Source organism: Calonectris borealis, chromosome 1 (assembly GCF_964195595.1).
Source record: "Calonectris borealis chromosome 1, bCalBor7.hap1.2, whole genome shotgun sequence".
Lineage (NCBI taxonomy): Eukaryota > Metazoa > Chordata > Aves > Procellariiformes > Procellariidae > Calonectris > Calonectris borealis.
The window spans coordinates 1,916,686-1,942,127 of NC_134312.1; the positions used below are offsets into that span (position 1 = coordinate 1,916,686).

At 51.1% G+C, this 25,442-nt stretch overlaps 2 protein-coding genes across 9 annotated transcripts in view; one reads left to right on the top strand and one right to left on the bottom strand.

Annotated features, from left to right (window-relative positions):
• Window positions 1-25,442, bottom strand: part of FBH1 (F-box DNA helicase 1) — a 120,497-nt gene that overhangs the window by 31,675 nt on the left and 63,380 nt on the right. The window lies entirely within an intron of this gene.
• On the top strand, window positions 7-24,986 carry ANKRD16 (ankyrin repeat domain 16). 8 transcript variants are annotated; one of them, XR_012672406.1, is made up of 10 exons: window positions 7-129; window positions 1,932-2,277; window positions 5,394-5,614; window positions 9,510-9,552; window positions 10,630-10,738; window positions 12,415-12,576; window positions 15,724-15,802; window positions 17,642-17,843; window positions 22,466-23,172; window positions 23,711-24,986. XR_012672406.1 is itself a non-coding variant. In XM_075142211.1 (9 exons), the coding sequence occupies exons 1-8, from the start codon at window positions 27-29 to the stop codon at window positions 17,800-17,802; spliced, it is 1,224 nt and encodes a 407-aa protein (XP_074998312.1). In that variant the 5' UTR covers window positions 7-26; the 3' UTR covers window positions 17,803-17,843; window positions 18,092-19,712. The 8 variants fall into 8 exon arrangements, 7 of the variants coding, with proteins under 7 accessions (XP_074998312.1, XP_074998304.1, XP_074998353.1 ...); XM_075142211.1 differs by lacking the exons at window positions 22,466-23,172; window positions 23,711-24,986 and adding an exon at window positions 18,092-19,712; XM_075142226.1 differs by lacking the exons at window positions 22,466-23,172; window positions 23,711-24,986 and adding an exon at window positions 578-1,843 and having other exon boundaries at window positions 48-129; window positions 17,642-19,712.

Consider the following 25,442-nt stretch of genomic DNA (forward strand, 5'->3'; position numbering starts at 1 on the left):
GGATAACGCTGTTGGGGCCGAGAGAAATGTTCCCGGAGTTTGTTTACCGTCACCCCCTCTACCCCGGGAGTGACATCACGCCGCCGCGTATTGCCGCGCGTGACGTCACGCAACCCCAGCAGAGCGCGGGTGGGTTCTGACCGCCGGGGAATGCCCTGCGCGGGGACCCGGCGCGACGTGGGCTGAGGGGAGGGAAATGTGGCGGGTCCCCAGCCTGAGGGAAGGGCTGGTTCCTGGTATTCCTGAGGGAAAAGGAAACTTCCCATTTTCTGGAGGGAAGAGGAAATTACTGGTTTTCTTGAGGGAGAGGCTGGTTTCTGGTTTTCCTGAGGGAAATGGAAATTTCAGGTTTTCCAGAGAGAAAAGGAAATGTCAGGTTTTCTGGAGAAATTTCTGGATTTCCTGAGGGAACGGCTGCTTTCTGGTTTTCCGAAGAGGAAAAGGCAATTTGTGTTTTTCCTGAGGGAGAGGCTGGTTTCTAGTTTTCCTGAGGGAAAATGAAATTTCTGTTTTTCGTGAGGGAAAGACCGATTCCTGGTTTTCCAAACAGAGAAGGAAAATTCTGTTTTTCCTGAAGGAGCGGCCAGTTTCTGGTTTTCCTGAGGGGAAAGGAAATTTCTGATTTTCCTGAAGGAGGGCCTGGTTTCTCACAATTCCTGAGGGGAAAAGGAAATTGCTGGTTTTCTGGAGGAAGAGGCAGGTTCCTGGTTTTCCTGAGTGAAAACGGATTGTGTATTTTTCCTGAGGGAAAAGGGAATTTCTGGTTTTCCTGAGCAAAAAGGGAGTTTCTGGTTTTCTAGAGGGAGAGTTGGGTTTCTGGTTTTCCTGACAGAAAAGGAAATTTATGGTTTTCCTGAGGGAGAGGCCCCTTCCTGGTTTTCTTAAGGGAGAAGAACTTTCTTTTCCCTCGGAAATGTCAGGTTTTCCAGAGGGAGAGGCTGATTTCTATTTTTCCCATGGGAAAAGGAAATTTCTTTTTTTGTGGCGGGAAAAGAATTTTCCGTTCTGTGGGAAAAGAAATTTCTGTTTTTCCTAAGGGAAAAGGAAGTTTTTGGTTTTCCTGAGGGGAAAGAGATTTTCTCTTTTTCCTGAGGGAGCGGCCAGTTTCTGGTATTCCTGAGGGTAAAGGAAATTTCCGGTTTTACTGAAGGAGAAATAATTTTCTGCATTTCCTAAGGGAAAAGGAAATTTCTGTGAGAGGCTAATTTCTAGTTTTCCTGAGTGAAAAGAAAATTTCTGGTTTTCCAGAGGGGAAGGAGAATTTCTGTTTTTCTGGAAGCAGAAGCCCGTTCCTGGGTTTCCTGAGGGAAAAGGAAATTTCTGGTTTTTCTAAGGAATAAGGGAGTTTCTATTTTTCCTAAAGGATAGACCAGTTTCTGGTTTTCCTGAGGGAGAGGCTGGTTTCTGGTTTTCCTGAGGGAAAAGGAAATTTCTGGTTTTCCGGAGGGAGCGTCTGGTTCCTGGATTTCCCAAGGGAAAAGGAGATTTCTTGTTTTCCTAAGGGGAAAGCGAATTTCCTGTTTTCTGGAGGGAGAGACCAGTTCCTAATTTTCCCAAGGGAAAAGGAAATTTCTGGTTTTACTGAGGGAGAGGCTGGTTCCTGGCTTTCCTGAGGGAAAAGGAAATTTATTTTTCCTGAGAAGAGGCTGGTTCCTGGCTTTCCTAAGGGGAGAGGAAATTTCTGTTTTTTTCTGAAGGGGAGGCCAATTTCTGGTTTTCTGGAGGGAGAAGGAAATCTCTGGTTATCCTGAGGGAGAGGCCGGTTTGTGGATTTGCTGAGGGAAAAGGAAATGTCTGTTTTTCTGGAGGGAGGGGCCGGGTCCTGATTTTTCTGAGGGAAAAGGTAATTTCTGTTTATCCCGACCCAGGAAGCAGCCATTGTATTCACGCAGTTTGAAACCATAATCCTGATTTTTGCCTCTTCCTTCCAGATTTAACCATGGCGGAAGGGGAGAGGCCGAGGCCGCTCCTCCGGCTGGTGCAGGAGGGACGACTGGACCTCCTTCGGGACGAGCTGCGGCCGGGTGACGCGCTGGGCCCAGCAGTGCGGAGCCAGCGCTACGGGCGCTTGGGGGACACGCTGCTGCACCACGCTGCCCGCTACGGGCACCGGGACGTCCTCGCCTACCTGGTAGAAGCACTGGGGATGGATGTTGAGGTGTTCAATAGTGACTACAAAAGACCCCTCCACGAAGCGGCCTCCATGGGCCACAGGGAATGTGTTTCCTACCTCCTGGAGAGAGGCGCAAGTGTAGACTGCTTGAAAAAGGCAGACTGGTAGGTCACTGGTTTGCTTTGTCACGGGTCAGAGCGATATCTGAAAGAGGTTTGGATGCAGAAGGTGGGAATGCGACTGCAGGAGCCGTCATTTAGAATCACAGAATGGTTTGGGTGAGAAGGGACCTTTAAAGGCCATCTAGTCCAACCCCCTGCCGTGGGCAGGGACATCTTCCACTAGATCAGGTTGCTCAGAGCCCCGTCCAATCTGACCTGGAATGTTCCCAGGGATGGGGCATCTACCACCTCTCTGGGCAACCTGTGCCAGGGTTTCACCACCCTCATTGTAAAAAATTTCTTCCTTATACCTAGTCTGAATCTCTCCTCTTTTAGTTTCAAACCATTCCCCCTTGTCCTGTCGCAACAGGCCCTGCTAAAAAGTCTGTCCGCATCTTTCTTACAAGCCCCTTTAAGTACTGAAAGGCTGCAATAAGGTCTCCCTGAAGCCTTCTCCTCTCCAGACTGAACAACCCCAACTTTCAGCCTTTCCTCACAGCAGAGCTGTTCCATGCCCCTGATCATCTTCGTGGCCTCCTCTGGACCCACTCCCACAGGTCCATGTCTGTCCTGTGCTGAGGACCCCCGAGCTGGACGCAGCGCTGCAGGGGGGTCTCACCAGAGCAGAGCAGAGGGGCAGAATCCTCTCCCTGGACCTGCTGGCCATGCTGCTGGTGATGCAGCCCAGGATACCGTTGGCTTTCTAAGCTAAATTCCATCCCTATCACTGATTTCCCCCTGTTTATCGTAGAAGCTGTAAATTACTGCTTCATTAGCACATCCAATTTAAAAACTTTCATCCGCACCTATTCATTCTTCCCCATTCCCCCGTTTGATGGGAATCAGTGATATTGATTCACATTTTTGTGTCCTGGTCCTCAGAAACTGAAATAAGAAGATAAAAAGTAAGTTTTACTCCTGTTTCCCCCTAGCAAACGGAGCCTCTCAGGTCAGGTTTGCTACTGATGTAATAGCAACAGCTTCAGCAATCCCAGAAACAACTGGTTTCTTCAGGGCTTTTGTTTGCCTGCCACGTGGGTAACGTGTAAGCAAATGATGAGGGAATGAGAATTGGGAATAAAAAATAAAGCCTAATCCACAGACAAGTAGTAGGCCTGATTAATGTCAAATTCTCCTCTTGGGAAGGGAGATTTCTGTATACCACCTTGTAAAAGAAAGCAAAGAGTCTCCCCAGCCCACAAATTAAAGCCCGGGGAGGTTGTTTTGAAGCTGAACTAACACAAATACAAAGGCAGCATCCCAGTCCTCATAATTCTAGGCTGTGCCAGCGTCATGCTGACATCAGGGGGAGCAGAGGGAGGCAGAGATCTCATGAGCTGCGTGCAGACGCGTGTGCGAGCCTGGTTTTCTTTGATAGGCCCGCAGTACCCTTCTATCCATGGATTAAAAACGGGGAGCTATGTGCTTGCTAGCGCATGTCCCAGTCTTCGGACAAAATCTCATTTACATTGAAAATATACACTGATCTGAGGCCCTGTATAGAAATGGAGCTGCAGGAAACACGGAGCTCCAGGCTCAGCTCTACCCTGTCATTCCCAGCAGACGCGTGTCTAATCTCTTCTTAAAAATCTCCATTGCTGGAGATTTTATCTCCTTTCTCAGCACTCTCTTCCTGTCCTTATCTGTCCTGACAACTGGAGCATTTGTCCTAATGTCTAAGCCAAATCTCTATCCCTGCAGTTTAGACCCAGGAGTCCTTATTCCTTGTGCAGTGGGAAGTTTTTGTGCAGCTTTTCCTGAATGAGGAATGGAGGGTTTTTTTGTCTCCCAGCTGACGTATGAGATGAAGAGGAGATAAGCCCTCTTCGTGCTGAAGAAATGTTCATCTTTTCCGGGAAAGCTCAGAGGTTTCTGTCCGATATGTGCGCGCACCCAGTGTTCGATGATCGAGTGAAGTTTATAAACAGATAAAATGGAGAATGCAGCTCCCACTTGCAGCAGTTAAGCTATTATTGTTATATAATGTGGTAATTAAGGAAAATAGAGGTTGGTGCTGGTGAGGTAGTGAAATTAGTCACTTAAGTAAAGCCAAATACGGGAGATGCCTGTGGGTTCACCACCTCGAGCTACCCATGCTTTGCCTTGCGAGTAAACCCTCAGCTAACGCCCACCTCCTGATGGCTCCGGGCTTGCTCCTCCAAAGGAAGCTGCAGATCCAGCAACCATACTGGTCCTCGGTGGGGAAGGGTGGGCAAGGAGGTAACGAGTCACCAGGGAGGAGAAACGCAGTGGTGAACGTGCTCTGCTGCCAAGCAGGAGCTGGGGTGGTTGTTAATCTGCAGCGCATGGGTTATAGGTGTGAAAACGTGGTCATTGCTGGATACGGGGTTGAAAGCAGGGCGAGATGGGCTGTTTGCTCTATTTATTTGTCAGATGTATCCACTGGCTTTCCAGGAGCACACACAATCTGTGCAAGGCACAGCTCGGAAATTGTGGGATGGAGAAGATGCTGTTCCCCTGGGAAGCTTGTAAAAAATGTTTTTAAATATCAAAGGTTGTTCCCAGGCATGTGAAACAGGACAAAACTCTGAAAACCTTCACTCTCAGGCCAGCTGCTCTCCATCAGAAATGTTTCCAGAGTGGCATTTGCTGGTACACTCGTGCCCTGCTGCCAGGAGATATGGAGTTGTCTGTGGTTTGCTGCCTGCAGCCACAGCTGCCTGTCTGGGTGACTGGCTGCGGTAAGAAACACTGATGTTAACAGCCCTGTCTCAACAGTCCTCAAAAGTCCAGACCCCGTATTACCTGCATGAAAAAGCAGTGCTGTAAAATCTCACGGGTCCGTATGCAGCGCGTGGTGAGCCTCAGTCAAAGCATCCGAACGCAGTTGAGACGATAAATTTAGCCTCGGGCTTGGAGAAGGTCTTTGCCTTTAGCCAGCAAAGTTTCCTACTACCTCAGAGTGGTTTTAGCGCATCAATTTTCCCTCTGGCTAGCTCACCACAGCTGGCACTGAGCTACTGTGTTTTGTTAGACAGGGTAGTTGGTGCTACAGACAACTTTAAATCATGCTTCAAGCTCAGACGTTAGAACAAAAGCCCTCGGGCTCGTATAGCACTGTCTCTCTGGTTATTATGTTTGCCTCATCTTCCTTTTAGGACTCCCCTAATGATGGCTTGCACCAGGCAAAACCTGGAGGTGATCAAAGCTCTCGTGGAGCATGGAGCCAACCCATTGCTGAAGAATAAGGATGGCTGGAATTGCTTCCACATCGCAAGCCGGGAGGGCCATCCCCAGGTCCTCCGGTACCTGCTGGACGTGTCCCCGGGCAGCTGGGACACGGAGAGCACGATAAAGAGAACGCCTCTGCACACAGCAGGTAAAAGAGGGTCCCGTTGCCACCAGATGTGTTGGAAGAGAAGAGCGAGCTGTGGCGGCAGCAGAAAACAGAAAGGGGCCGTTGTTTCAGTTCACGTTTAGTTTGGAGAAGCAAAATGTGATCTGTCTTGGTACAAAACCACAGGGAAACAGTTAAATATTAAGTTATTGAAATTAAATGAAAAGAGGCTAGTGGTGGGCACTAGTGGGAGCTCACCTTTCTTAACTTGGGTCTGCTAACAGTTTGCAGGGTTTCACCTCAGGACAGGCACTTATTTTAGTTGCTTTCAGATAAACCAAGAGCAAGAATTAGGCTTAATATTTCTTAATGAAGTGCCAAAGACTGAGCTTGTGAGGTTGGAGGGCCCTCAGTTCCCATTTCACTGGATTTTGCTGTGCTCAAAGCATGTTTTTGTGGTGCATAACAGTTACGTTCTCTTGGGAGTGGTGGATCCATCCCAGGATCCCACTTGCAATCACCCACTGACTTTGGCCTCCTTGGACCAGGGTGTTCGTTTCCATCTCTGCCTCCCTGTGACAGATATGTCCAGGCTCCCACACCTCAGAACACATTGCAATACACTTTTCCTTGCTGGCGTATAAAGCTGCGAATTGTGCTTGGAAAATCTGCAAGGCTCCAAGCATATCCTGGCATTTTAAGAGTCCTAAAAGCGACAGAGCTGCTGAGAGGCACCTTTTGGGATCTGCCTGTTGATGGACATTTTTACCAGTTTGGTTTATAGTCTCCTCGTCAGTTTTTGTAAGAGGAGTATCTCTCGAAATGATCCATTTTTGTCCGAATGCTTGGTGGGTTAGGTCATTACGGCAAATCTGAAGAGCTGTGGGGTCTCTAGGCATAACCTCCAGAAGAAGCATCACAGATTTTGGTATTCTCACATTGCTCTTAAGAAGGTAGTATCTGGTGGTGAGAAATCCGGAGTGCCTTTCTGCAAAGGGGATGCATCGTCTCTACTGCGAATACGAAGAGGCTGTTGTTAGGGTTGGAGCCCACAGTGTCTGATTCCCCTTCTCTGCCCCTTCCATTGGTTTAAAAGGACATATATAAAGGGAACGAACTGGTTTGGAGAACCACAGGCATCATCAGGTGTGGTGGGGAGCAGAAGGGCACAGTTAGCTGAACAGTGACCCAGAGGCAGTTTGGATTTGGTTTCTGGCTTTCTGACTCTTTCATCCTTGAGATGGAGTGATTCATCTTAATTTATGAATGATGCAGAAGGTGTGCCGCAATTAAGTTCTGAGTCTTAATATGTTGAATGGCCCAAAAACGTGTTAATGCAGAATTAAGTTTGTCCCGCTGTGTTTCATTGCAGAGTATCAGGTCTGGTTACCCACAGACCCGTGCTAGCTAGGCAGTGCAGATAAAGCATGTGTCTTCCCAGAGCTTAAATCCCCTTAATTCTGCCCTCCAGAGATGCAGTGGGAGTGGATGATGAAGGGAGCGAGTGAGTGAACTGCGAAACCAAGTTGGGGTGATGTTGTGGGGCAGGCTCGGTGCTGGAGCGTGGTGGCTGACCTGAATCTGAAACATGCCCCATCCCTGAGCAGGGATTAGGCTGTGTGTCCCAGACCTCGGCAGTGTCTCTGCCGGAGAGGTGAGCATGGGGAGCCACCGCTCAAAGCTGTGGCTACCTAAACTCATTTCCCAAAGAATTTGATAGGGATCGACTCTCTGGAAAGACCCGAGGTATCGTGAGGAGACCCCTGCTGTGCTGTAATTAATTGGTTGGGTATGTTGCTCCTTGGCTGTCGTTCCCATTACTTCTCCGGCCCTCAGTAGCCGCCCGTCCACCGCACTGTGCTCATCAGCAGTGACAGTCCCAGCCCAGGGGCATCGGCTGCGCCTTAGTCCTTGTGCTTGACCTGGGAATGAAAAATAGCTGATGAGTTGTTTGATGTTTCAGGCGGGGCGGCGAGGAGCAGGTTGCCTGAATGAGAAATGGCTAATCCTCATTTATTTGCACGTTCTCCTGTCCCTGCTTAATCCCAGGTCTTGTGTTTCTGTGTCTGGGCTGGCAGGCTGGGCTCGCAGCCCCCTCTCAGCCCTCTCCCTGCAGAGAGGTGGACGTTGGGTTGGGATCTGGGGGTTGAGGATCTGGGAACAGGGTCAGGAGCCGGGTGAGGACTGTCCTGAGGAAAAGGGTGCTTTTGAGTTTGAGCTTAAAGTCTCCTCCCTGCCTCGTAGCGCTTGGGATATGGGGGTACAGACAGGGACAGTGGGATCCAATCCCCAGTTCTCACTGCTTCCTAGAGGTGTCTCCACCTCTGTGTTGCCTCCTGTGTTTGACTTTCACTGTGGCAAAGCCATCAACCCATGATTTGGGTTGATTTCTGGTCATTTTACTGATCCAGGTTAGACCCTGGACCACATTGGCGGAGCAGCAGCCGGTGCGGGAGCAACTGTGCAGCGCAAGGGCTGGAGCTGCTTAAACCACCTTTGCCCCCAGCATAATTTTAACCCAGGATGATGCTGGGGGCTGCTGCTCGGGGGGTGCTGGTGCCAGCATCCCCACTCACACCACTACGAACCCCAGTTAGACAGACACAGCTCCTGAGGTGGGTGCACGGGCAAGGGGCTGGAGATGATACTGGAGCTGCCGGGGGAAATCATGTCAAGATGAACCGCTGTCTCAATGAGTTTACATCCCAAGGGTGTGGATATGAACACATTAACCCGTGACCAGTCCAGCTGGCTTCCTGGCACAGTTATCCCTGGATAGATGATGGCTAATTTTCTCCCCCGTCCAATTTTTTTTCGGGTTGATGCCTCAAGCTTTGCTGCTTCATATATCCGTAGCCTGAGGCAAGAAAGCAGGGGAGATGTAATTAGAGGAAGTGGAGTGCAACAGTGGATGGGAGCGCTGCAGCTTTCTTGTGTTTCTGTTGCTGTTAAAGGATGTAATCGTGTTGCTTGGGGTGTTTTTTCTTCACATAGCTTGGATTTTTTGAAGCCTCCATTTCGAAAATCCTTTTCACAGTGTGGCTCGGCCTGTATTTACATCAGCTCAGGTGAAGGGGTGATAAACGGGCTGGGAACAGGAGCAAGTGGCCAAGATCTGGGAGAATGGGAACCCCTCGTTGGGCTTTCAAAGAGCATCTATTGTGCAGCTGTGTCTGAAGGTTATTGCTGGTAACCCATTTTTGCCAGGGGCCCTTCTTCCATCGCAGGGAGTAAATAGCCTGATGTAGCAGCTCCGGGCTTGGTTTGATTTTCTTTTTTCTTTAATGATTTAATTTGTTTTGCAAAATGACCTGCAGAAAAAAAGCCAGGTCAAGGCTGTCCTTGCATTGCTGTAATATAATGTGTTTTTAAAAAAAAAAAAAAGAGAGAGAGAATAATTCAGTGCATGATGTTCAAATCCTCCCCCATTGTTGTTGTTTTTCCTCTGAGATGCTGTCTGGGTGAGGATGCTTCATTAGGGTGATGAGATGGGAGTGATGAGTAGTCTGTGTGGCTGAGAAGGGGTGGAAATGCCATCCAGCTATTCACCAACTCCCTGCTTTGTGTTCGTTTTGCTTCTCACAGATTTCATTTCATGGATTAACAAATACTTGCAAGAAAAGATCTTTGTGTCAGCTTAATAGCATGTACTCATGCATGCACTTTGCAGGTAGAGGCAAATGGTGCCTATATGCATGCCTTTTCCCTGTTTTATCTGGTGTTTTCCTATAGGATCAGGGGAAGGGAAGGCTTGAGATCTGGAGACAATGTTTTAATTACAAAAAAAAAAAAAAAGCTTTGAATTTAAAGGCTCGTGGAACCCCTTCCTGCATTACGAGTAAGCCAAAAGAGTCAGAAACCTGATTATGTTTCACGTAGGCAGACGGTGGCATGAAAACATAAATTAACCCTGCACTTCTCTCACTCTCTCTCACAGCAATGCATGGCTGTTTTGACGTTGTGGAGCTGCTCCTGGAGCGGTAAGCAGGCTTCCTCCCGGCACTGCCTCTGCCTCCTCGCTCTCCCCCGCCTCCCATCCACCGCCAGGCTCGCTCCAGCCGCCCGGACACAAAGGGCGTTTATGCCGTTCGGGAAGCCCGGTTGCACAGCTGCCCTGCATGCGATCCCGAGACTGCCTCCGTTTCCTCCGGGTTTTTCACAGCTGGTTAGGGGCCTTTGAGACAAGGATGCGCTCCGGATGGGCTCCCGTGGACTCTGACTTCTCTATGACATAGACTCCGGTTATATAACTCGGCTCTTTTTCTGTGCTGATTCATTCCCGTTGCCTCCGATGTGTCTGAGGCCATACGATAACAACACAACAGTTTTTTGGAAGCTTGGTTCTGGGTGCAGTTCCTCCAGGCTGGACTCAGCCTCTAGGCTTTATTTTCAGGCTCCGGTTCCCAGGAGACTGCTGTGAAGTGGCTTTAAATCAGCTGGTGCCCAGTCATCCTGACCCTGTTACCTTCCTAACCAGCACTGCCCGCTGCCAGAGCTGGAGCAGCTTTCCCCAAGCATCACAGCTGCTGTTAGCTCCTGTTAGTTGACTCATCCCAGCCTTGTTAATTCCTGTCCACGCTTGGCCCGGTGTAAACATAGCCCTGTGATTCGAGCCAGACTTTCAATTTTAATTCAGTCTTCTCTCGTTTCAATGGAGCTTTAACCTGAGCGAGACCCGTGGGCTTTGATTTTGTATGTGGTGGTGTTACATGAGGGTATGGTTTTCCCCTCTTCCAGTTCACACCTTACCCCTGCTAGAGATCCTCTTCAGGGGGCAAGGGAAATATGAATGACCTGTAGAGCCCTGGCTTTCCTGCAGCCCAGGCAAGCCGCATGGGCTGAGTACCAGATCTCTGACCCAAAAAACCCCAGCAGACCGTACCCCAGGCCATAAAGCATTGAGACAGGTTTATGCACGATCTATGGGCAGGCTTTATATCTGCCATTTCTGATCCCATCTGCTGATAGTCTCCTGCCCCACCAATGCAAAGCAACTGGTGCAGTAAGGATTTTAGAGCCGCCAACAACTCTGTCCTGGCTTTTGTCTTCTCTCCCAGGTGCCAGTACAAACCTGACAGCAGAGACAAATGTGGAGTCACTGCCTTTATGGATGCTATCCAGAACGGGCATGTCAACATTGCCCGGCTGCTCCTGGAAAAACACCAGGTAGGTGCCAAAAACCTCACCTCCCTCCTCCAGGACCTGACCTAGAACTGCCTGGGACAGGCAATCCACGCGTTCACCGTAACCATGTTGTAAAGAAGCAAATTCCCAAATTGTAAAGAAGTGAATTTCAAAAGAAGGCAAATTCCCCCTGGAGATGAACAAGATTTTGCCAAGTAAGGCCACCAGGACTCAGCTCATGGTGAAGATCTCGCCTTGGGGCAGGGATATGTCCCCGTAGCTGGTGAAGGAGGATGGAGAGACAAGGCAGGAGGGGACAGGACTTGCCCAGCGCTGCAGGGGCAGCTGTGTCTAAGCCAAGACCAGCACTCGGGAGCGCCAGGGCTCAGCGTGGAGGCTCTTGTGGCAGCGCTGAGGGTGGATAATACGGAGGCGTCTGGCTGCGCCGGCAGCAGCTCATCTCTGGCCTCCCTCTCTCGTGGCAGCTGCTGCTCCTGTATTGTCTCCCAGTAATCTCCGACTTCCTCCAACATACAAGGCGTAACAGGGATGTTATTAGAGCCAATTGTGCGTAGCAGGAACCAGACCACTGCATTATTTATTGATTGCTGAGCTGATGTGAGATGGTTGGAGCCCACTTAATGGCTGATTCTCACGGAGGGGGGGTTGTGCCTCCCTTCTCACCTACTTTGCCCTCACTTTGCCTCTCCCCTGCACCAGCTTTGGTGTTCATCGGACACCGTACCGAACCAGTGCACCTCACTGGCCTGGCAGAAAGCTAGCATGGCAAAACCAGTGAATCGGTTTGTGCCACACTGGCAGGTTGAATTGGCCAGCTGAGCCCCCAGCATGGCATGGAGTGGGCCAGGGAGGGTGGTGCCACACTTTTCAAGATCACAGGCTTTGGACTTACTCAGCTGTAACACGTAGCCTCACCCAGCAGAGATGGTTTGATGCCCAAGTTGCGTTCGAGTGTGTAGATACTTGTTGACTTCAGGAGACGTTCATGTGCTTGTCTTCGCTCATCTGGCCCTTATAGGATAAAACATTTGTGAAGTTTGCTTTTGTTTTTAGTCTCACATTTCAGGCAATGAAGATGGAATAGTTGGTTTAATTTCCTCGTTGCGGTGCCCTGGCTTACTGCCACGAAGCAGCACTGGAAACGCTAATGGCAGTGTTGCTACCTTCTAGGTTTTACAAAACCATGAGTCAGGCCCACTAGACTTCAAGAGGCTGGATTATAATCCTTTAAGATGAGTGCACTGTATATTACTTCGGTTACCCATCTTGATTTTATGTCTTCGCGGTTCACGTTCAGAGACTCACAGAAGAGACCTCATGAGGTCATCCACCCATCTCCTTCCCTCTACCTGTGTCCATGTTCTTCTCCACCAGCAGAAAGGTTGGACATGGGTTGCTTCTTGCTGCTTTAAAGAGTTGAAACCCATCATATACGTTCCAACTAGAGAGAGAGGGGGCTTGGTGGTTCTTTTTTGGCACTGGTTTTGCTTATCACTTAACAAGCTCAGCAGAGAGCTGGCTCTGGTCTGCAAATCATGGTGCTACCAACTGCACCCGTCCTGCTGTGACATCCCACGTGTTCATTGCCATCACCATGGCCGTGGCAGGCAGACATGATTCTGCTTGGGCTGGTGATTGTCCTTGAAGGTTTGGCCAGGCTGTTCATTGCTTTCCCTTTCCTTCCTCCCCCATTCCAGGCCTGTCCTACAGCCGTGGACGCCCTAGGCGCTCAGCCTCTGCACCGGGCAGCCGTCACGGCCCAGGATGAAGCCATCCAGTTCCTCGTCTCCGAACTGGGTGTCGATGTCAACGAAAGAGCGACGGCCCTCCAACTCACAGCACTGCACTACGCAGCCAAGGTTTGTTCCTGTTCCCAGGCTTCCTCTACAAAGTCTTTGCCAGTTGATGTGCTACAGGCAGGCATCTAAAACAGGCTGGTTTAGATGTTCGCCACTGATGGAGGATTTACATTGCTAGCACATCCACTGTCACTATCTATCTGCTCCTGACCAGTCTGATACCCTGTTTAATGGTTTTTAGATCCTCATTAAGTATGTCCAGCTGTCTGCAGAGTGGCGGTGGGTATCTGAGTTGCTCTGTTCACCGCTTTCCTGCCCACGCTGCTGACTGCGCTGTGGCTTAGTAAACCCTCCTGCCTGGCGTGTGGCTGAGTGGAATCGTGCAGGAGCAGAGGCGGGTGGCGATAGGGCACAGCTCCTTTGCCATCCAGTTGGCCATGCTGTGGATAGGGCTTGACCCACACCTCTGGTGAGCGTTACTCTTCCAGTCTGCTGCCTTTGGACCAAAGTGCAATACCTGAAAAGAGTCCACCCTGCTAGTTATTGGGAGCTGTAGGTATCAACAGTTCATGAGCTGTGACAGTTCTTGACCAGCGTCTTCTCACTCGCTTGGCAGAGGAGATGTGGATGAAGTGCTGCTCAGATTTCTTTCTCTGTTTGTCTTCAGCCCTGGCAGTTTGGGTCACGGCGGGTCAGTGCCCCAGCTTGCTGGACAGAAGATGGCTGATGCGCTGTGAAACAGCAACTGTTTGTCCCAGTAGGCCGAATTCTGGCCTGCCCATGGTCAGACGTGAGAAAGGAGAGGTGGAAAGGCAGAGGGAGCTCCCAGGTGCTTATCTGTGTCCTTCGCACGGGACCTGTTTTGAATTCCAGGCAGTGAGAGCCGTTTGAGCTTTCTTCTCCTCCCATCTCACGCCTGTGCGGGAAGTGGGGCTGGGTGAGCTGTGGGTCCTGCAACGCTCCCTGGGAGCACGGAGCAGGTCCCAAAAGCCTCACCGCTGACCAGGATCCCTCCTGGGACCCTGCTGCTTCCCTTCTGCTTGGTGCTGTCCTACCACAGCGTGCAGCATGCTGGCAGCTGGCAGCAAGGGAAGGTCCTTGCTCAGATCCCTGCGTGTTAAACCTTATGAGCTTTAACATGCAGCACTCAGCGCCTGGTCTAGACTTGTAGTGGGAACGAAGCAGCATCCCAGCGTCCCATTCCTACAAAAGCATCAATGACACTTACTGGGAGTGCTGGCAACAGTATTCTCCTCCAGCAGGACCCAGCCGTGGCATTTGCTGGCTCCCACAAAGGAGGCCTTTCTCCCAGCTTCCCTTCCTCATGCTCTGAGAAACCATGTTGAAAGCCCTTTTGGTTGCCAAGGGTACGTTTAACAGCAAGGCTATTGGGGAATATAATGTGCCTTGGAGAAGATCCCAGCTCTGTCTTGGCGAGTGGCTGATTGGGGAGCAATTTGATGGGTTTCTCTTCCTTCCCGAGGCTCAGTGTCACTTTATATTTACAGCATCATTTGTTTGGCTGGTGGGTTTTTTCCTTCTTTTCGTATTACTTTGCATTTATAAAGACATGAAAATCAAATTACGCTTTCAACTTAATTTGCTGCCAAGGCTGTGGCAGCTAAAGCGGTTTCTGACTTGCCATCTTTGCCACTGGGAAGGGGTGTGCATGCAGAGGGGAAGATGCTACTGAGTCGTACGATAACAGGGGAAGAGAAAGGGTGGTGGGGATAAAAAAGGGCCTTCCATTCTCATGCCGCACAACAAAGACTAATTCATTGCATTGAAGAAGTATTACAAAATCAGGCGTGTTATTTAGGGACAGAGGATTTATTTACAGAGAAGCATGTGCAGAGGGGAGGGGTGTCGGGGCTGTATTGCATTTTCCCCTGCAGCCTTTAAAATTGGCTACTGGCGGAGGAAAGATAGAGGACACTGTGGGTCGTGATAGCGTGTAAGCGTGGCGTTGGGTGTCTTCTCACAGGGCATTACAAATACTGGAGTAATCCTTTAGGAAATGCCAGTGCCCGAGGGTACCGCAGGCAGATGCACAACAGTCCACATCAGCAACGGGTTCTGCTCTCTGAGCTGAAATACAACTCTAGAACCCTGTGGTACTTGAAGTGGATTTACAGTGTAGGAAAACACACAGCTGACGTTTAGTCCTTTTAACAGCCAGCTGCCAATTATGAAAGGTAAGTCAGGGATCCTACAGCTCTGTGGCCATTTGAAGTTAAAAGCAATTTAATTGAGTTACTTGATTGGAGGCAAGGACTGGAGAGGCAAAGGCAAGATCGGTTGACAAATTAGTGCACTAATTTGCTATTAAGAAACATCTTTAGGTTGTGTCACCCAGTTGTCAGAGGTTGTTTGTGCATTAACTCCTCCACAGCCGCCGGCAAAGGCAAAGCCACACTGGCAGACAATCCTCCAAATTCCTCACACCTCAAGGTCCTGGCTATGCAAGGTGGATCTATTGACCACGATCAGGAAGAACATATGGGATCTATAGTTGTCTAAAAGCAGATCCACCTGCCTGGATCTGGACTTGGTTGTGTGTCTATCACACCTGCCCTGCCAAGGCACTGCTCTCAGTCTTAGGCTGTACCACCACCACCAGAGACAGCTCCGCACTGTAGCGTGATTTTAAGCCCTATTGATCTTAATTGATCACTTCTGATTTTAAAAAACTGTATTAAATATTCGCAGAGAGAATTATGCTCCTGGGATGCTTCTTGCTGCTGCTTTTTCAGTCTCTGGGTCAAAATTGCTGCCAGGGGCACGCGAGGCATACAGACACGCTGACTGAGGGCCAAGCTCTCGCTCCTCTCACAGGCTGCCAGCGGCAGGGCTGGAGAAGGTGCCTGGTGGCATCTCTGTGACCAATTCCTGTAGGGTAACAGCAGCGTATCTGCTGTGCCTGGGCAATCCCTGGCTCATGGACCTGATCTGCACTGCCACAGGCAGCTGACCCTGATTTCCAGCCGCTGTAAGGTCCTCTGGAGCAGTTCCTGGTAGCCCCGGATTTGACCGTGACAGAGTGGATCTGCGTCTGTGCCCTTCCAGGTGCCGTTTGTGGTTAGGGACAGATCACTTGCAACCTCCTTTCTTTTCAGGCCTGTGTTATTTCTGCTAAATGCAAAGGTGAGAAATTGTGGAGAGCTGGTTCTGAATAAATAATCCACGTGCCTGTGCTCACCACTGCAGGAAGGACACGCGCACACCATCCAGACGCTGCTGTCCCTTGGTGCTGATGTCCACGCAAAGGATGGGAAGAGCCGTTCTGGTAAGGCTACCGAGCTATTTGTTCACCTCTGTATGACAGCAAGAGTGCGCTTTAGTAACAGGAGCCCAGCCTCCAAAGCAGCCCGTGCTGCGTCTGCTCGGTGGAGCGTGCAAGGGGATGCCAGATGCACGTATGCAAATGGCTCTTGGAGCAGCGCAACGTGTGGGGTTTTTTTTTGCAGCTTTCATTCACTGGCTCTCTTCCTGCTGGACTTTCTGATGTCTAATGGTGTGGTTGAGCCTGCACTGGGGCCTTTCCCTTGGGCCAGTTAGCATTAGAGATGCTAATTAGTGTTTCTCTTTACCCAGCTGCTTATTTTGCATGAAACTTTTGGGAACTTAGTATCTTTGATACCGCTACCTCGCCATAAATTTGGTTGAAATTAGCCAATTCAAAACGGTTAGGGTGAGCAGAGAAATACAAGAATCGCACAAGCTCTTAAGCCTCAATTCCTTAGCAAACTCCCTAGGAATGGCTTATGAGCAAATAACAGAGAGCTTGAACGTAAATATAGTTGCTATAGTAATGCCAGTGAGTTGGCATTCCCAGCGTGAGAGTATGAGACATCTTTTGCATCAGCATCTCTCTCTCAAAAAAAGTATACATAAATGGTTTCAGCCATTGCCAAAATTGGCAACTTACCCAGTCTTCAGGTTTGCTTAATAACACGCTTCAGCGGTGAGCATGAACAGTCTTGTATCTCTCAATCTCTCCCTCCACCCCCTCAGTGAGTAAATTCAAGCTCTGCTGAACTCACTCAACCCAGGGACGTTTGTGGTAGCTCCTCATGCCCGTCGACTGCCCCGTTCCCCGGCACCTTTGCTGTGTTACTCTCACTGCGTCCTGGGGAGCTTCTCACCCAGACTCCGCTCCTCGAAACTGTCCTGCATGGATTATCTGTGGGGATCACGATGCCTTATGGTCAACATCAGCCTGCAGCAGGAGCTAATGACCCTCAGCGTAAAAGATACTCACTCCTGTGCAGGATTAAGCCAGGAGAAGGCGGCTGGCTCACCCTGCTGCACAAGCCAAGTGCAACAGGACTGCCTAAGTGTGCTGGAGCCACGCTGGATCAGCGTACCGGCTGTCGGAGGGGTCTGCGGGATGAGCTGGGGCTTGGGCTGAGGTATTTCATCCCTCCTGTGGGATGCTCTTTGCTGCAGGCAGTGCATGGAAACCTTTCTGATTTATTCCCTGACCCTGGAGTGAGCTGGCAGGGAGCCTCAGCCCACAGAGGACCCCGGTCACTTCCAGAGTAGTTTCAAGCCCCTCTCTTGCACGTCACTATTAAATCCACCCCGAACACAGAGCAATAAGAAAACCAGAGGCCTTCTGCTCTGTCCCACAGCCTCCCCCTCCTGCCGTGGGCACCCTCTGCCCATGACGCGGTCAAAATGAACCAAGTTGGCTTAAATACTCCTGATATGTTTGCAAACCTGGTTAGCTTTGACTCAGCCAGGTTAGTACTGCTCGATGGATTGGAGAGACTAGTAACCTGTGAGGGAAAGACCAGGGTAATAGCTAGGGTAAGCCGGGCTGATCGTTCTTCTACCCAGCATGGCTGGGTGTGGAAGAGGACGTGTCCCCTGCTTGGGCAGGTTTAGTCATCCCATCGCTGCTGTAGATACGCACAGCCGCAGCAGCTGAGCCCTGCTGCACCATCACACAGCTGCTCAGCTGGGTGTTGCAACTGGGAAAAGTAATTTTTCACCATTGATGCGTTCCCTCTGCTGACTCCGTTTCCTTCCCTGGGAATCCGATGTTTGCATCTGAAGCGGGCTGAGGCCGAAATCACCAGGCAATCTCAGCTCTTGTCTTGACATCTTGTCTCCTCCACAGCCCTGCACGCAGCGTGCGCTGGGCAGCAGGCAGCCGCCGCACGGATCCTGCTCTGCGCTGGGCTGCAGGACACCCCGGATGGCACGGGCACGCTGGCACGGCAGCTCGCGAGGAAGCCGGATGTCATCCAGGTTTTCCAGGAAACAAATGTCAGCGCATGAGACGTAATGGGAAAAAGAGAAACACATTTAATTTCAGCGTGGTATGTTAGTTATCACTAATAACTATTCAGATTTAGGCAAACACCTGTTTAAAATGATGGAATTTTTGCCCAAGGATTTAGCAGAGAAACCAAGCTTGACACTTGGGAAATATGTTTAGAAGAAAACATATTTTAAATAGGATTATCTCAAAAAGATAATGGACATAATGGGTCTGGGCTGTCACATTCCTGTACTGATCCCATCCTTGTAAATACATGGCTGCTCTTCTTCCACTTCCAAATTTCAGGGCTGAACTTCACCTCTTGTGCAGCACCCAGCACATCCAGACAGCTGAGGCTGCGGCTCCCTGAAGTATAACTATCCAAGGAAGATGCCCCATGGGCCGCTGCTAGATGACCTCTGGGGACCTGCATGGCTTGAACCCCCTGGAGCCTGCCTAGCTCTTGCTGGAATGTTTCCATGCAGTGTTCATCCTGAAGGAGGAGATACACCTGGATTGTTGATTTTTATAGCCTTCAATGGACCTGCTCTCCACTAACCTCTTAAGTTGCTTTAAGTGGCCACCTCTTTCGATAGCCCCTGAGAGAGGCCGAGTGCGGTGCAGAGTAAGCGAGCCCTTGGTGACCTTTCCTTCATCAGATTTGAGCTGCAGAGGACAAGTGCAGGGAGTCTTCAAGCTGCATCAACCTCTTCCGTCCTTTTTGTGGCCCAAGGTGGTCCCAAAGCCTGCTGAAATCGGTAGAAAGACCTCAACCTTGCGATGACATCAAGGGTCTTTTGGATCAGACTAAGAACGAGGTGTTTGTTATTCCAGACAGTCTTGCTTGGCACTTCTCGCCACTTTAAAAAAAAAAAAATCTGCTCTTTGAAGTGTATAGGGAAATGGCTTAATATTTAATGTAGCCAGTAAGTCTCTAACAGCCTGGAATACACATAAAGGTAAGAGCTACTGTAGCTGTTCAGTTTATTTGTATCCATCTGGAATTATAAATTTGGTTTTGCATAAAAACATGTCATGGCCCTGTCTATATGTAACGTCAAGACGTAAAAAACAATGGGATTCTGTGGTTTTGGTGATGGCAGATGCTAAAAATCAGACAGGACTCTGATATATATAACTGAGCAAGCGAGGTAGGTTTTGCTCTGCCCAAGCCATGGTGCTCACGTCATGGCTTGATGCGCGACCCACGTGCTCCCGGGTGGGTTTAAGACGATGCCGAGCTCTGTTTGAGTGAGAAATTCCCACCCTGCGGTCCCTGGAGCAGAATTTGCTGTGACGATCCTAAGCCAGAGCGACAACAGCTCCTCTCGAGTTAAGCATTCTTTACAGCAGGGTTAGGGCCTCCTCCCCTCCGCCGGCTCACGTTGCAGGAGAGGCGACACGCTCACAAAAATAATTTGTGGGGGCTACGAGAGGGGGCTGATAGCTTGCAAGACAGGGAGAAGCAGGGCTTGGTAGCATCTTAAGACTCTTCCAAACATGCCTGCAAAGACCTGCTTTTTGCCAGTCTTCCCTTGTTTTGTTTCTCCATCTGTGAAGGAGATTCTTCTTTGCCAGGGAGGAAAAACAAATTAATGCTGGAAGGTGCTAAGGGTGCAGAGTGATGGGAGCTGTATCAGCCCGTGGGCAGGCGAGGAAGTGGGTTTATTCCTCTAAAGATCCTGAATGCTTCTATAAGTCTGGCCCTGGCCTCCATACAGCAATACTGGTAAATGCAAGGGGCTGCTTCATTCCCACTTTTCATGATTTTAGCAAACCATGAAATAGGTAATATCCCTGCTGACGAGCTCAGGTTGCTTGTGAGTCTAAGCTTTTACGAGAAAGCAAGTGAGAATGTTTTCAAATGTCTGTCTCTAGCTTTCCTGGCCATGGCAAACATCTTGAAAACACAAAAGGGAATTTGTATTATTTTCATAGAATCATAGAATCATAGAATCATACAGGTTGGAAAAGACCTCTAAGATCATTGTGTCCAACCGTCAACCCAACACACCATGTCCACTAAACCATGTCCCTAAGGGCCTCATCTACACGTCTTTTAAATACTTCCAGGGATGGTGACTCCACCACTTCCCTGGGCAGCCTATTCCAAGGCCTGACCACTCTTTCAGTAAAGAAATTTCTCCTAATGTCCAGTCTAAACCTCCCTTGGCGCAACTTGAGGCCATTTCCTCTCGTCCTATCGCTGTTTCTTGGGAGAAGAGACCAACCCCCACCTCGCTACAACCTCCTTTCAGGTAGTTGTAGAGCGCGATGAGGTCTCCCCTCAGCCTCCTCTTCTCCAGGCTAAACAACCCCAGTTCCCTCAGCCGCTCCTCATATAAGGCTTGTGCTCCAGGCCCTTCACCAGCTTCGTTGCCCTCCTCTGGACACGCTCCAGCACCTCCATGTCCTTCTTGTGGTGAGGGGCCCAAAACTGAACACAGGATTCGAGGTGCGGCCTCACCAGTGCCCAGTACAGGGGCACCATCACCTCCCTGCTCCTGCTGGCCACACCAGTTCTGATACAGGCCAGGATGCCGTTGGCTGCCTTGGCCACCTGGGCACACGGCCGGCTCATGTTCAGCCGGCTGTCGACCAGCACCCCCAGGTCCTTTTCCTCTGGGCAGCTTTCCAGCCACTCTTCCCCAAGCCTGTGGCGTTGCCTGGGGTTGTTGTGGCCGAAGTGCAGGACCCGGCACTTGGCCTTGTTGAACCTCATACATTGGCCTTGGCCCATCGATCCAGCCTGTCCAGGTCCCTCTGCAGAGCCTTCCTACCCTCCAGCAGATCAACACTCCCACCCAGCTTGGTGTCGTCTGCAAACTGACTGAGGGAGCACTCGATCTCCTCGTCCAGATCGTTGATAAAGATATTGAACAGGACCGGCCCCAGTACTGAGCCCTGGGGAACACCGCTCGTGACCGGCCGCCAACTGGATTTAACTCTGTTCACCACAACTCTCTGGGCCCGGCCGTCCACCAGTTTTTTACCCAGCGAAGAGTGTACCTGTCTAGGCCGTGAGCCGCCAGCTTCTCTAGGAGAATGCTGTGGGAGACAGTGTCAAAGGCTTTACTGAAGTCCAGGTAGACCACATCCACAGCCTTTCCCTCATCCACTAGGTGGGTCACCTGGTCATAGAAGGAGATCAGGTTGGTCAAGCAGGACCTGCCTTCCATGAACCCGTGCTGGCTGGGCCTGATCCCCTGGTTGTCCCAGACATGGCTCGTGAGCACCCTCAAAACCAACTGCTCCATGATCTTCCCTGGCACCGAGGTCAGGCTGACCGGCCTGTAGTTCCCCGGATCCTCCTTCCGGCCCTTCTTATAGATCGGCGTCACATTGGCGAGCCTCCAGTCGTCCGGGACCTCCCCAGTTAACCAGGACTGCTGATAAATGATGGAGAGCGGCTTGGCAAGCTCCTCCGCCAGCTCCCTCAGTACCCTCGGGTGGATCCCATCCGGCCCCATAGACTTGTGAGCGTCCAGGTGGCGTAGCAGGTCATTAACTTCTTCCTCTTGAATTATGGGGGGTTTATCCTGCTCGTCGTCCTTGTCTTCCAGCGCAGGGGGCTGAGTACCCTGAGGATAACCACTCTGACTACTAAAGACTGAGGCAAAGAAGGCGTTGAGTACCTCAGCCTTCTCCTCATCCTTGGTGGCAACGTACCCCCCCGCATCCAATAGAGGATGGAGATTCTCCTTGACTCTCCTTTTGTCATTAACATACTTATAAAAGCATTTTTTGTTGTCTCTCACGACAGTGGCCAGGTTGAGTTCTAGCCGGGCTTTTGCCTTTCTAATTTCCTCTCTGCACGACCTAACAAGATCCCTGTACTCTTCCTGAGTTGCCTGCCCCTTCTTCCACAAGTGATAAACTCTCCTTTTTTCCCTGAGTCCCAGCCAGAGCTCCCCGTTCAGCCCGGCCGGTCGCCTTCCCCGCCCGTTCTTCTTGCGGCACATGGGGACAGCCCGCTCCTGCGCCTTTAAGACTTCCTTCTTGAAGAACGTCCAGCCTTCCTGGACCCCTTTGCCCTTCAGGACTGCCTCCCAAGGGACCCTCTCAACCAGTGTCCTGAGCAGGCCAAAGTCCGCCCTCTGGAAGTCCATGGTAGCGGTTTTGCTGGCCCCCCTCCTTACTTCACCAAGTATCGAGAATTCTACCATTTCATGGTCGCTAAGCCCAAGCCGGCCTCCGACCACCACATCTCCCACCAGCCCTTCTCTGTTCGTGAACAGCAGGTCAAGCGAGGCATCTCCCCTGGTGGGCTCACTTACCAGCTGCGTCAGGAAGTTATCCTCCACACACTCCAGGAACCTCCTCGACTGTTTCCTCTCTGCCGTGTGGTATTTCCAGCAGACGTCCGGAAAGTTGAAGTCCCCCACGAGAACAAGGGCTAGCGACTGGGAGACTTCTGCCAGCCTCTTGTAGAATATTTCGTCTGCCTCCTCATCCTGGTTAGGTGGTCTATAACAGACCCCCAGCAGGATATCTGCCTTGTTGGCCTTCCCCCTCATCCTCACCCACAAGCACTCGACCTTGTCATCACTACCATCGAGCTCTAGACAGTCGAAGCACTCCCTAACATACAGGGCTACTCCACTGCCTCTCCTTCCTCGCCTGTCCCTTCTGAAGAGCTTATAGCCATCCATTGCAGCACTCCAATCGTGAATTTTGAAGGTGCTTTATGATTTCTGAAGGCTTCTGGACAGCAGCAGAGGACCTGTCCGCCTGGCACAGGGAGCTCAGGCGCTGTGCTCCAGTACAAAAGTGAGACGTAATGGCACATCTCCAGCACTGTCTTTTATTTACCCTTCTTTTAAATCTGCCCTTCAGGCAATAAAAAGATGTACGGAAACAAACTGGCTGTTGTTGTCACAGATGATCCGGTACAAAAGGACTTTAGAAAAGGAATGTGGATTCAGCTTTACGACTGCAAAATTAGCCCGGGGAAGAGCCCTTGCTGTCTGTCTTGCTGTTTTTGCTGTTCCTTACTTGCTGCAAGGTGGGAGCAAGGGGTCAGGACACCTTTGTGTCCACAGGAGCGTGCTGCAAAATGCTGAGGAGAGCTCAGCAGCGCTAGACTGTGTGTGTGTGCGAACCCCCGTCGCGTTCCCGGCAGACGTCTCACATGGAGAGATGGTGAGGGCGCCTGGTCCCCGGGGAGGAAGCCCAGGAGCCGGGCTCCGTGCCACGCCGGTGCTGAAGGCAGCTTGGAGCAGAGCCCGGCAGCCGGCACACGGCTTCAGCGCTATCCTGTTACGCCACTTCTTCCACCCTTGGCACCAGCGCTTGCCGGGGGCCCTGCAAACATTCCTGGTCCTGCAGCCACGGAGGAGAAGACCTAGTGCCTTCGTCTTGTAGGATGTGGCTGAGATACAGTCAGGGTAAGTAGAAGCATTTGGATGGGTAGGAAATCAAGCCTCAAGTTGCGCCAGGGGAGGTTTAGATTGGACATTAGGAAAAATGTCTTCACTGAAAGGGTTGTCAAGCACTGCAAGAGGCTGCCCAGGGAAGTGGTAGAGTCACCATCCCTGGAGGTATTTAAAAGACGTGTAGACGTAGTGCTTAGGGACACGGGTTAGTGGTGGACTTGGCAGTGTTAGTTTAGCGGTTGGACTTGATGATCTTAAAGGTCTTCTGCAACCTAAATGGAGTCTATGAAATAGACTGTCAGAGACCTTACCGAAAGGGAAGGCATTTTGATTTTAAATAAAATTGACGTTGCTCTGGTGGTTGCACCATCACACACCCCCCAAACTCACAAGCACCAAGATACGCATGCCTGGCTGGTCTAGCTGGGTTTCCTTGCAATGACGATGAGGACGAGGGACTGCAGCTATTGCATCCTCATCATGTCTCCTGGGCTTTTCTTAGGTTGGTGACCATGTATCAGTTTTGGATGTGCCCTTTTGTCCCTCTTAGGAGCTGGCGGTGTTTCTCACTCTATCCTGTCCCCCTTCTCTGTGACTTCACTCTCTGGCTGTTATCCCTCAACCCTGGTGTCCCAATTAGCTGATAGTAGACAACGAGCCAAGAGCTTGAGGACCTGCTGACCATGGTGCATCACCACCAACTGTTTTGCCGTCTCTTCTCCTGCCTTCTGCTGCTTCCACAGCCAGACCTTCCTGCTCATCCTCCATCTCGGCCAGTCTCAACATTTCACTGCAGGTACAGACATTGCTCGAGTCCTCCAAGCCAACCTGCAGCTGCCAACAAACCCATCTATCCCATCCCAAGCTGCTTGTGTGTTGCTGACTTGTCCGACGGGGATTCGTGGTGGTGGCTAATGCAGATCGATGGTTGTCCGATGGTCATGGATGTAGAAAACTTGCGCCTGCTGCTTGAGCACCAGAAAGAGGCATCCCTGAAGGACCCAACGCTGCCACCCACTCGTGGGTGTTTCTATGCATCGCTTGGCACAGAAGGAGGTTTGTCCCGGTTCCTGGACAGATAATGTCACCGCCTCGCTGCCTGTCTCGCTGCCGGCGTTGCTTCCTCCTTGTGTGCTCTCCCACTGAGCGCTCCGCACCACCGAGCCTTCACCAACACCCTGGAAAGATTTTACTTTTTTTCTTACCTGGGTGTGACCGAGCTTGGTGCAAGAGGCAGAGCCCAGCCCGTACGGAGCAGGGAATATACGGTCCGTCCATGAGCAGCTTCACCTGTGGCGCCTCGAGGCTGACAGGTCCGATCGCCCCCGGGGCCGCGCAGCCACCTTCATTTCTCTGTGCTTTGCTCCTCCAAATATTAAAACCGTTTAAAAGGAGCCACTCTGCTCCCCATCCGAGCCACCACGGCGAGGTTTCAGCTGCGTGGTGGAGCTTCACCCCGTTCTCCATCGGCGCCGGCGCGCTGCCCTCCGCGTTGTGCATCCTGGTAGACATGGGGGATGCAGCCGTATGATCAAATTAAGATGTCTTAAGCCTTGCAGGTGTCTAATCCACGCCGGCGCCCACGGGTTGCACCGCAGCCTGGCCCCGAGGCGCGTAAGCAGCTTTGCTGTGGCTGCTGCGTACGTGCTCCCTCCCCGGCTCGTTCCTTTTCCGCGGGATGCAGATCTGCGGGGCGTTAAAACCAGCGCACAGCCGGGAAATTCCTGCCTCGCTTCAAGGAAGCAGTGGGCGGTGGAGACTGGGTAGCGGCGAGGATTTAAAAAAATTTCTTAAATGCAAAAAAACCCCCAAATCTTCTTGAAAACGCGCTGTCTCCTTTGCGTCGGTGCTGTGCCGTGGACGGGGACGGATTTGCCGCACCAAGCGTGATCCTGAATGAGAGCAAAAACTCCTTTTCACGTGTTTTGGGGTGAAAACGGGGAAATGTGAGAGGTGACGTGTGCGAGAAGTGAAACCTGTGTTTGGGAAGTAGAAATACGCCGTAATTATCATCATTCGTTGCGATAATTAGCGGCTGCCATTAAAAGTGCTTTCCTGTGGTCCCTGGAATGCGGTGGAAAAGCACCGGCTCCGTCGGGTGGGTACCAAGCAGGGCACCCATGGGTGCTCTGCCCTGCACCCGCTGATGCCCGGGGTGCCCTGGGGGTGCTGACGGTGTCCGAGCCACCCTGGCCACGTGAGGAGCAGCCAGCAGGGCCACGCGCCAGCATGTGCGTGCCCCTTGCACACGCGTGCACACTCCCCTCGCGCACGTGCACAGG

What these genes read in the sequence shown, in the direction of transcription:
- ANKRD16 (XM_075142203.1), top strand. Translation starts at nt 27, where the DNA reads ATGTTCCCGGAGTTTGTTTACCGTCACCCCCTCTACCCCGGGAGTGAC. An exon ending in GCAACCCCAGCAGAGCGCGG is followed by an intron (nt 130 to 1,931) that starts GTGGGTTCTGAC and finishes TCTTCCTTCCAG; the next exon opens with ATTTAACCATGGCGGAAGGG. An exon ending in AACGCCTCTGCACACAGCAG is followed by an intron (nt 5,615 to 9,509) that starts GTAAAAGAGGGT and finishes TCTCTCTCACAG; the next exon opens with CAATGCATGGCTGTTTTGAC.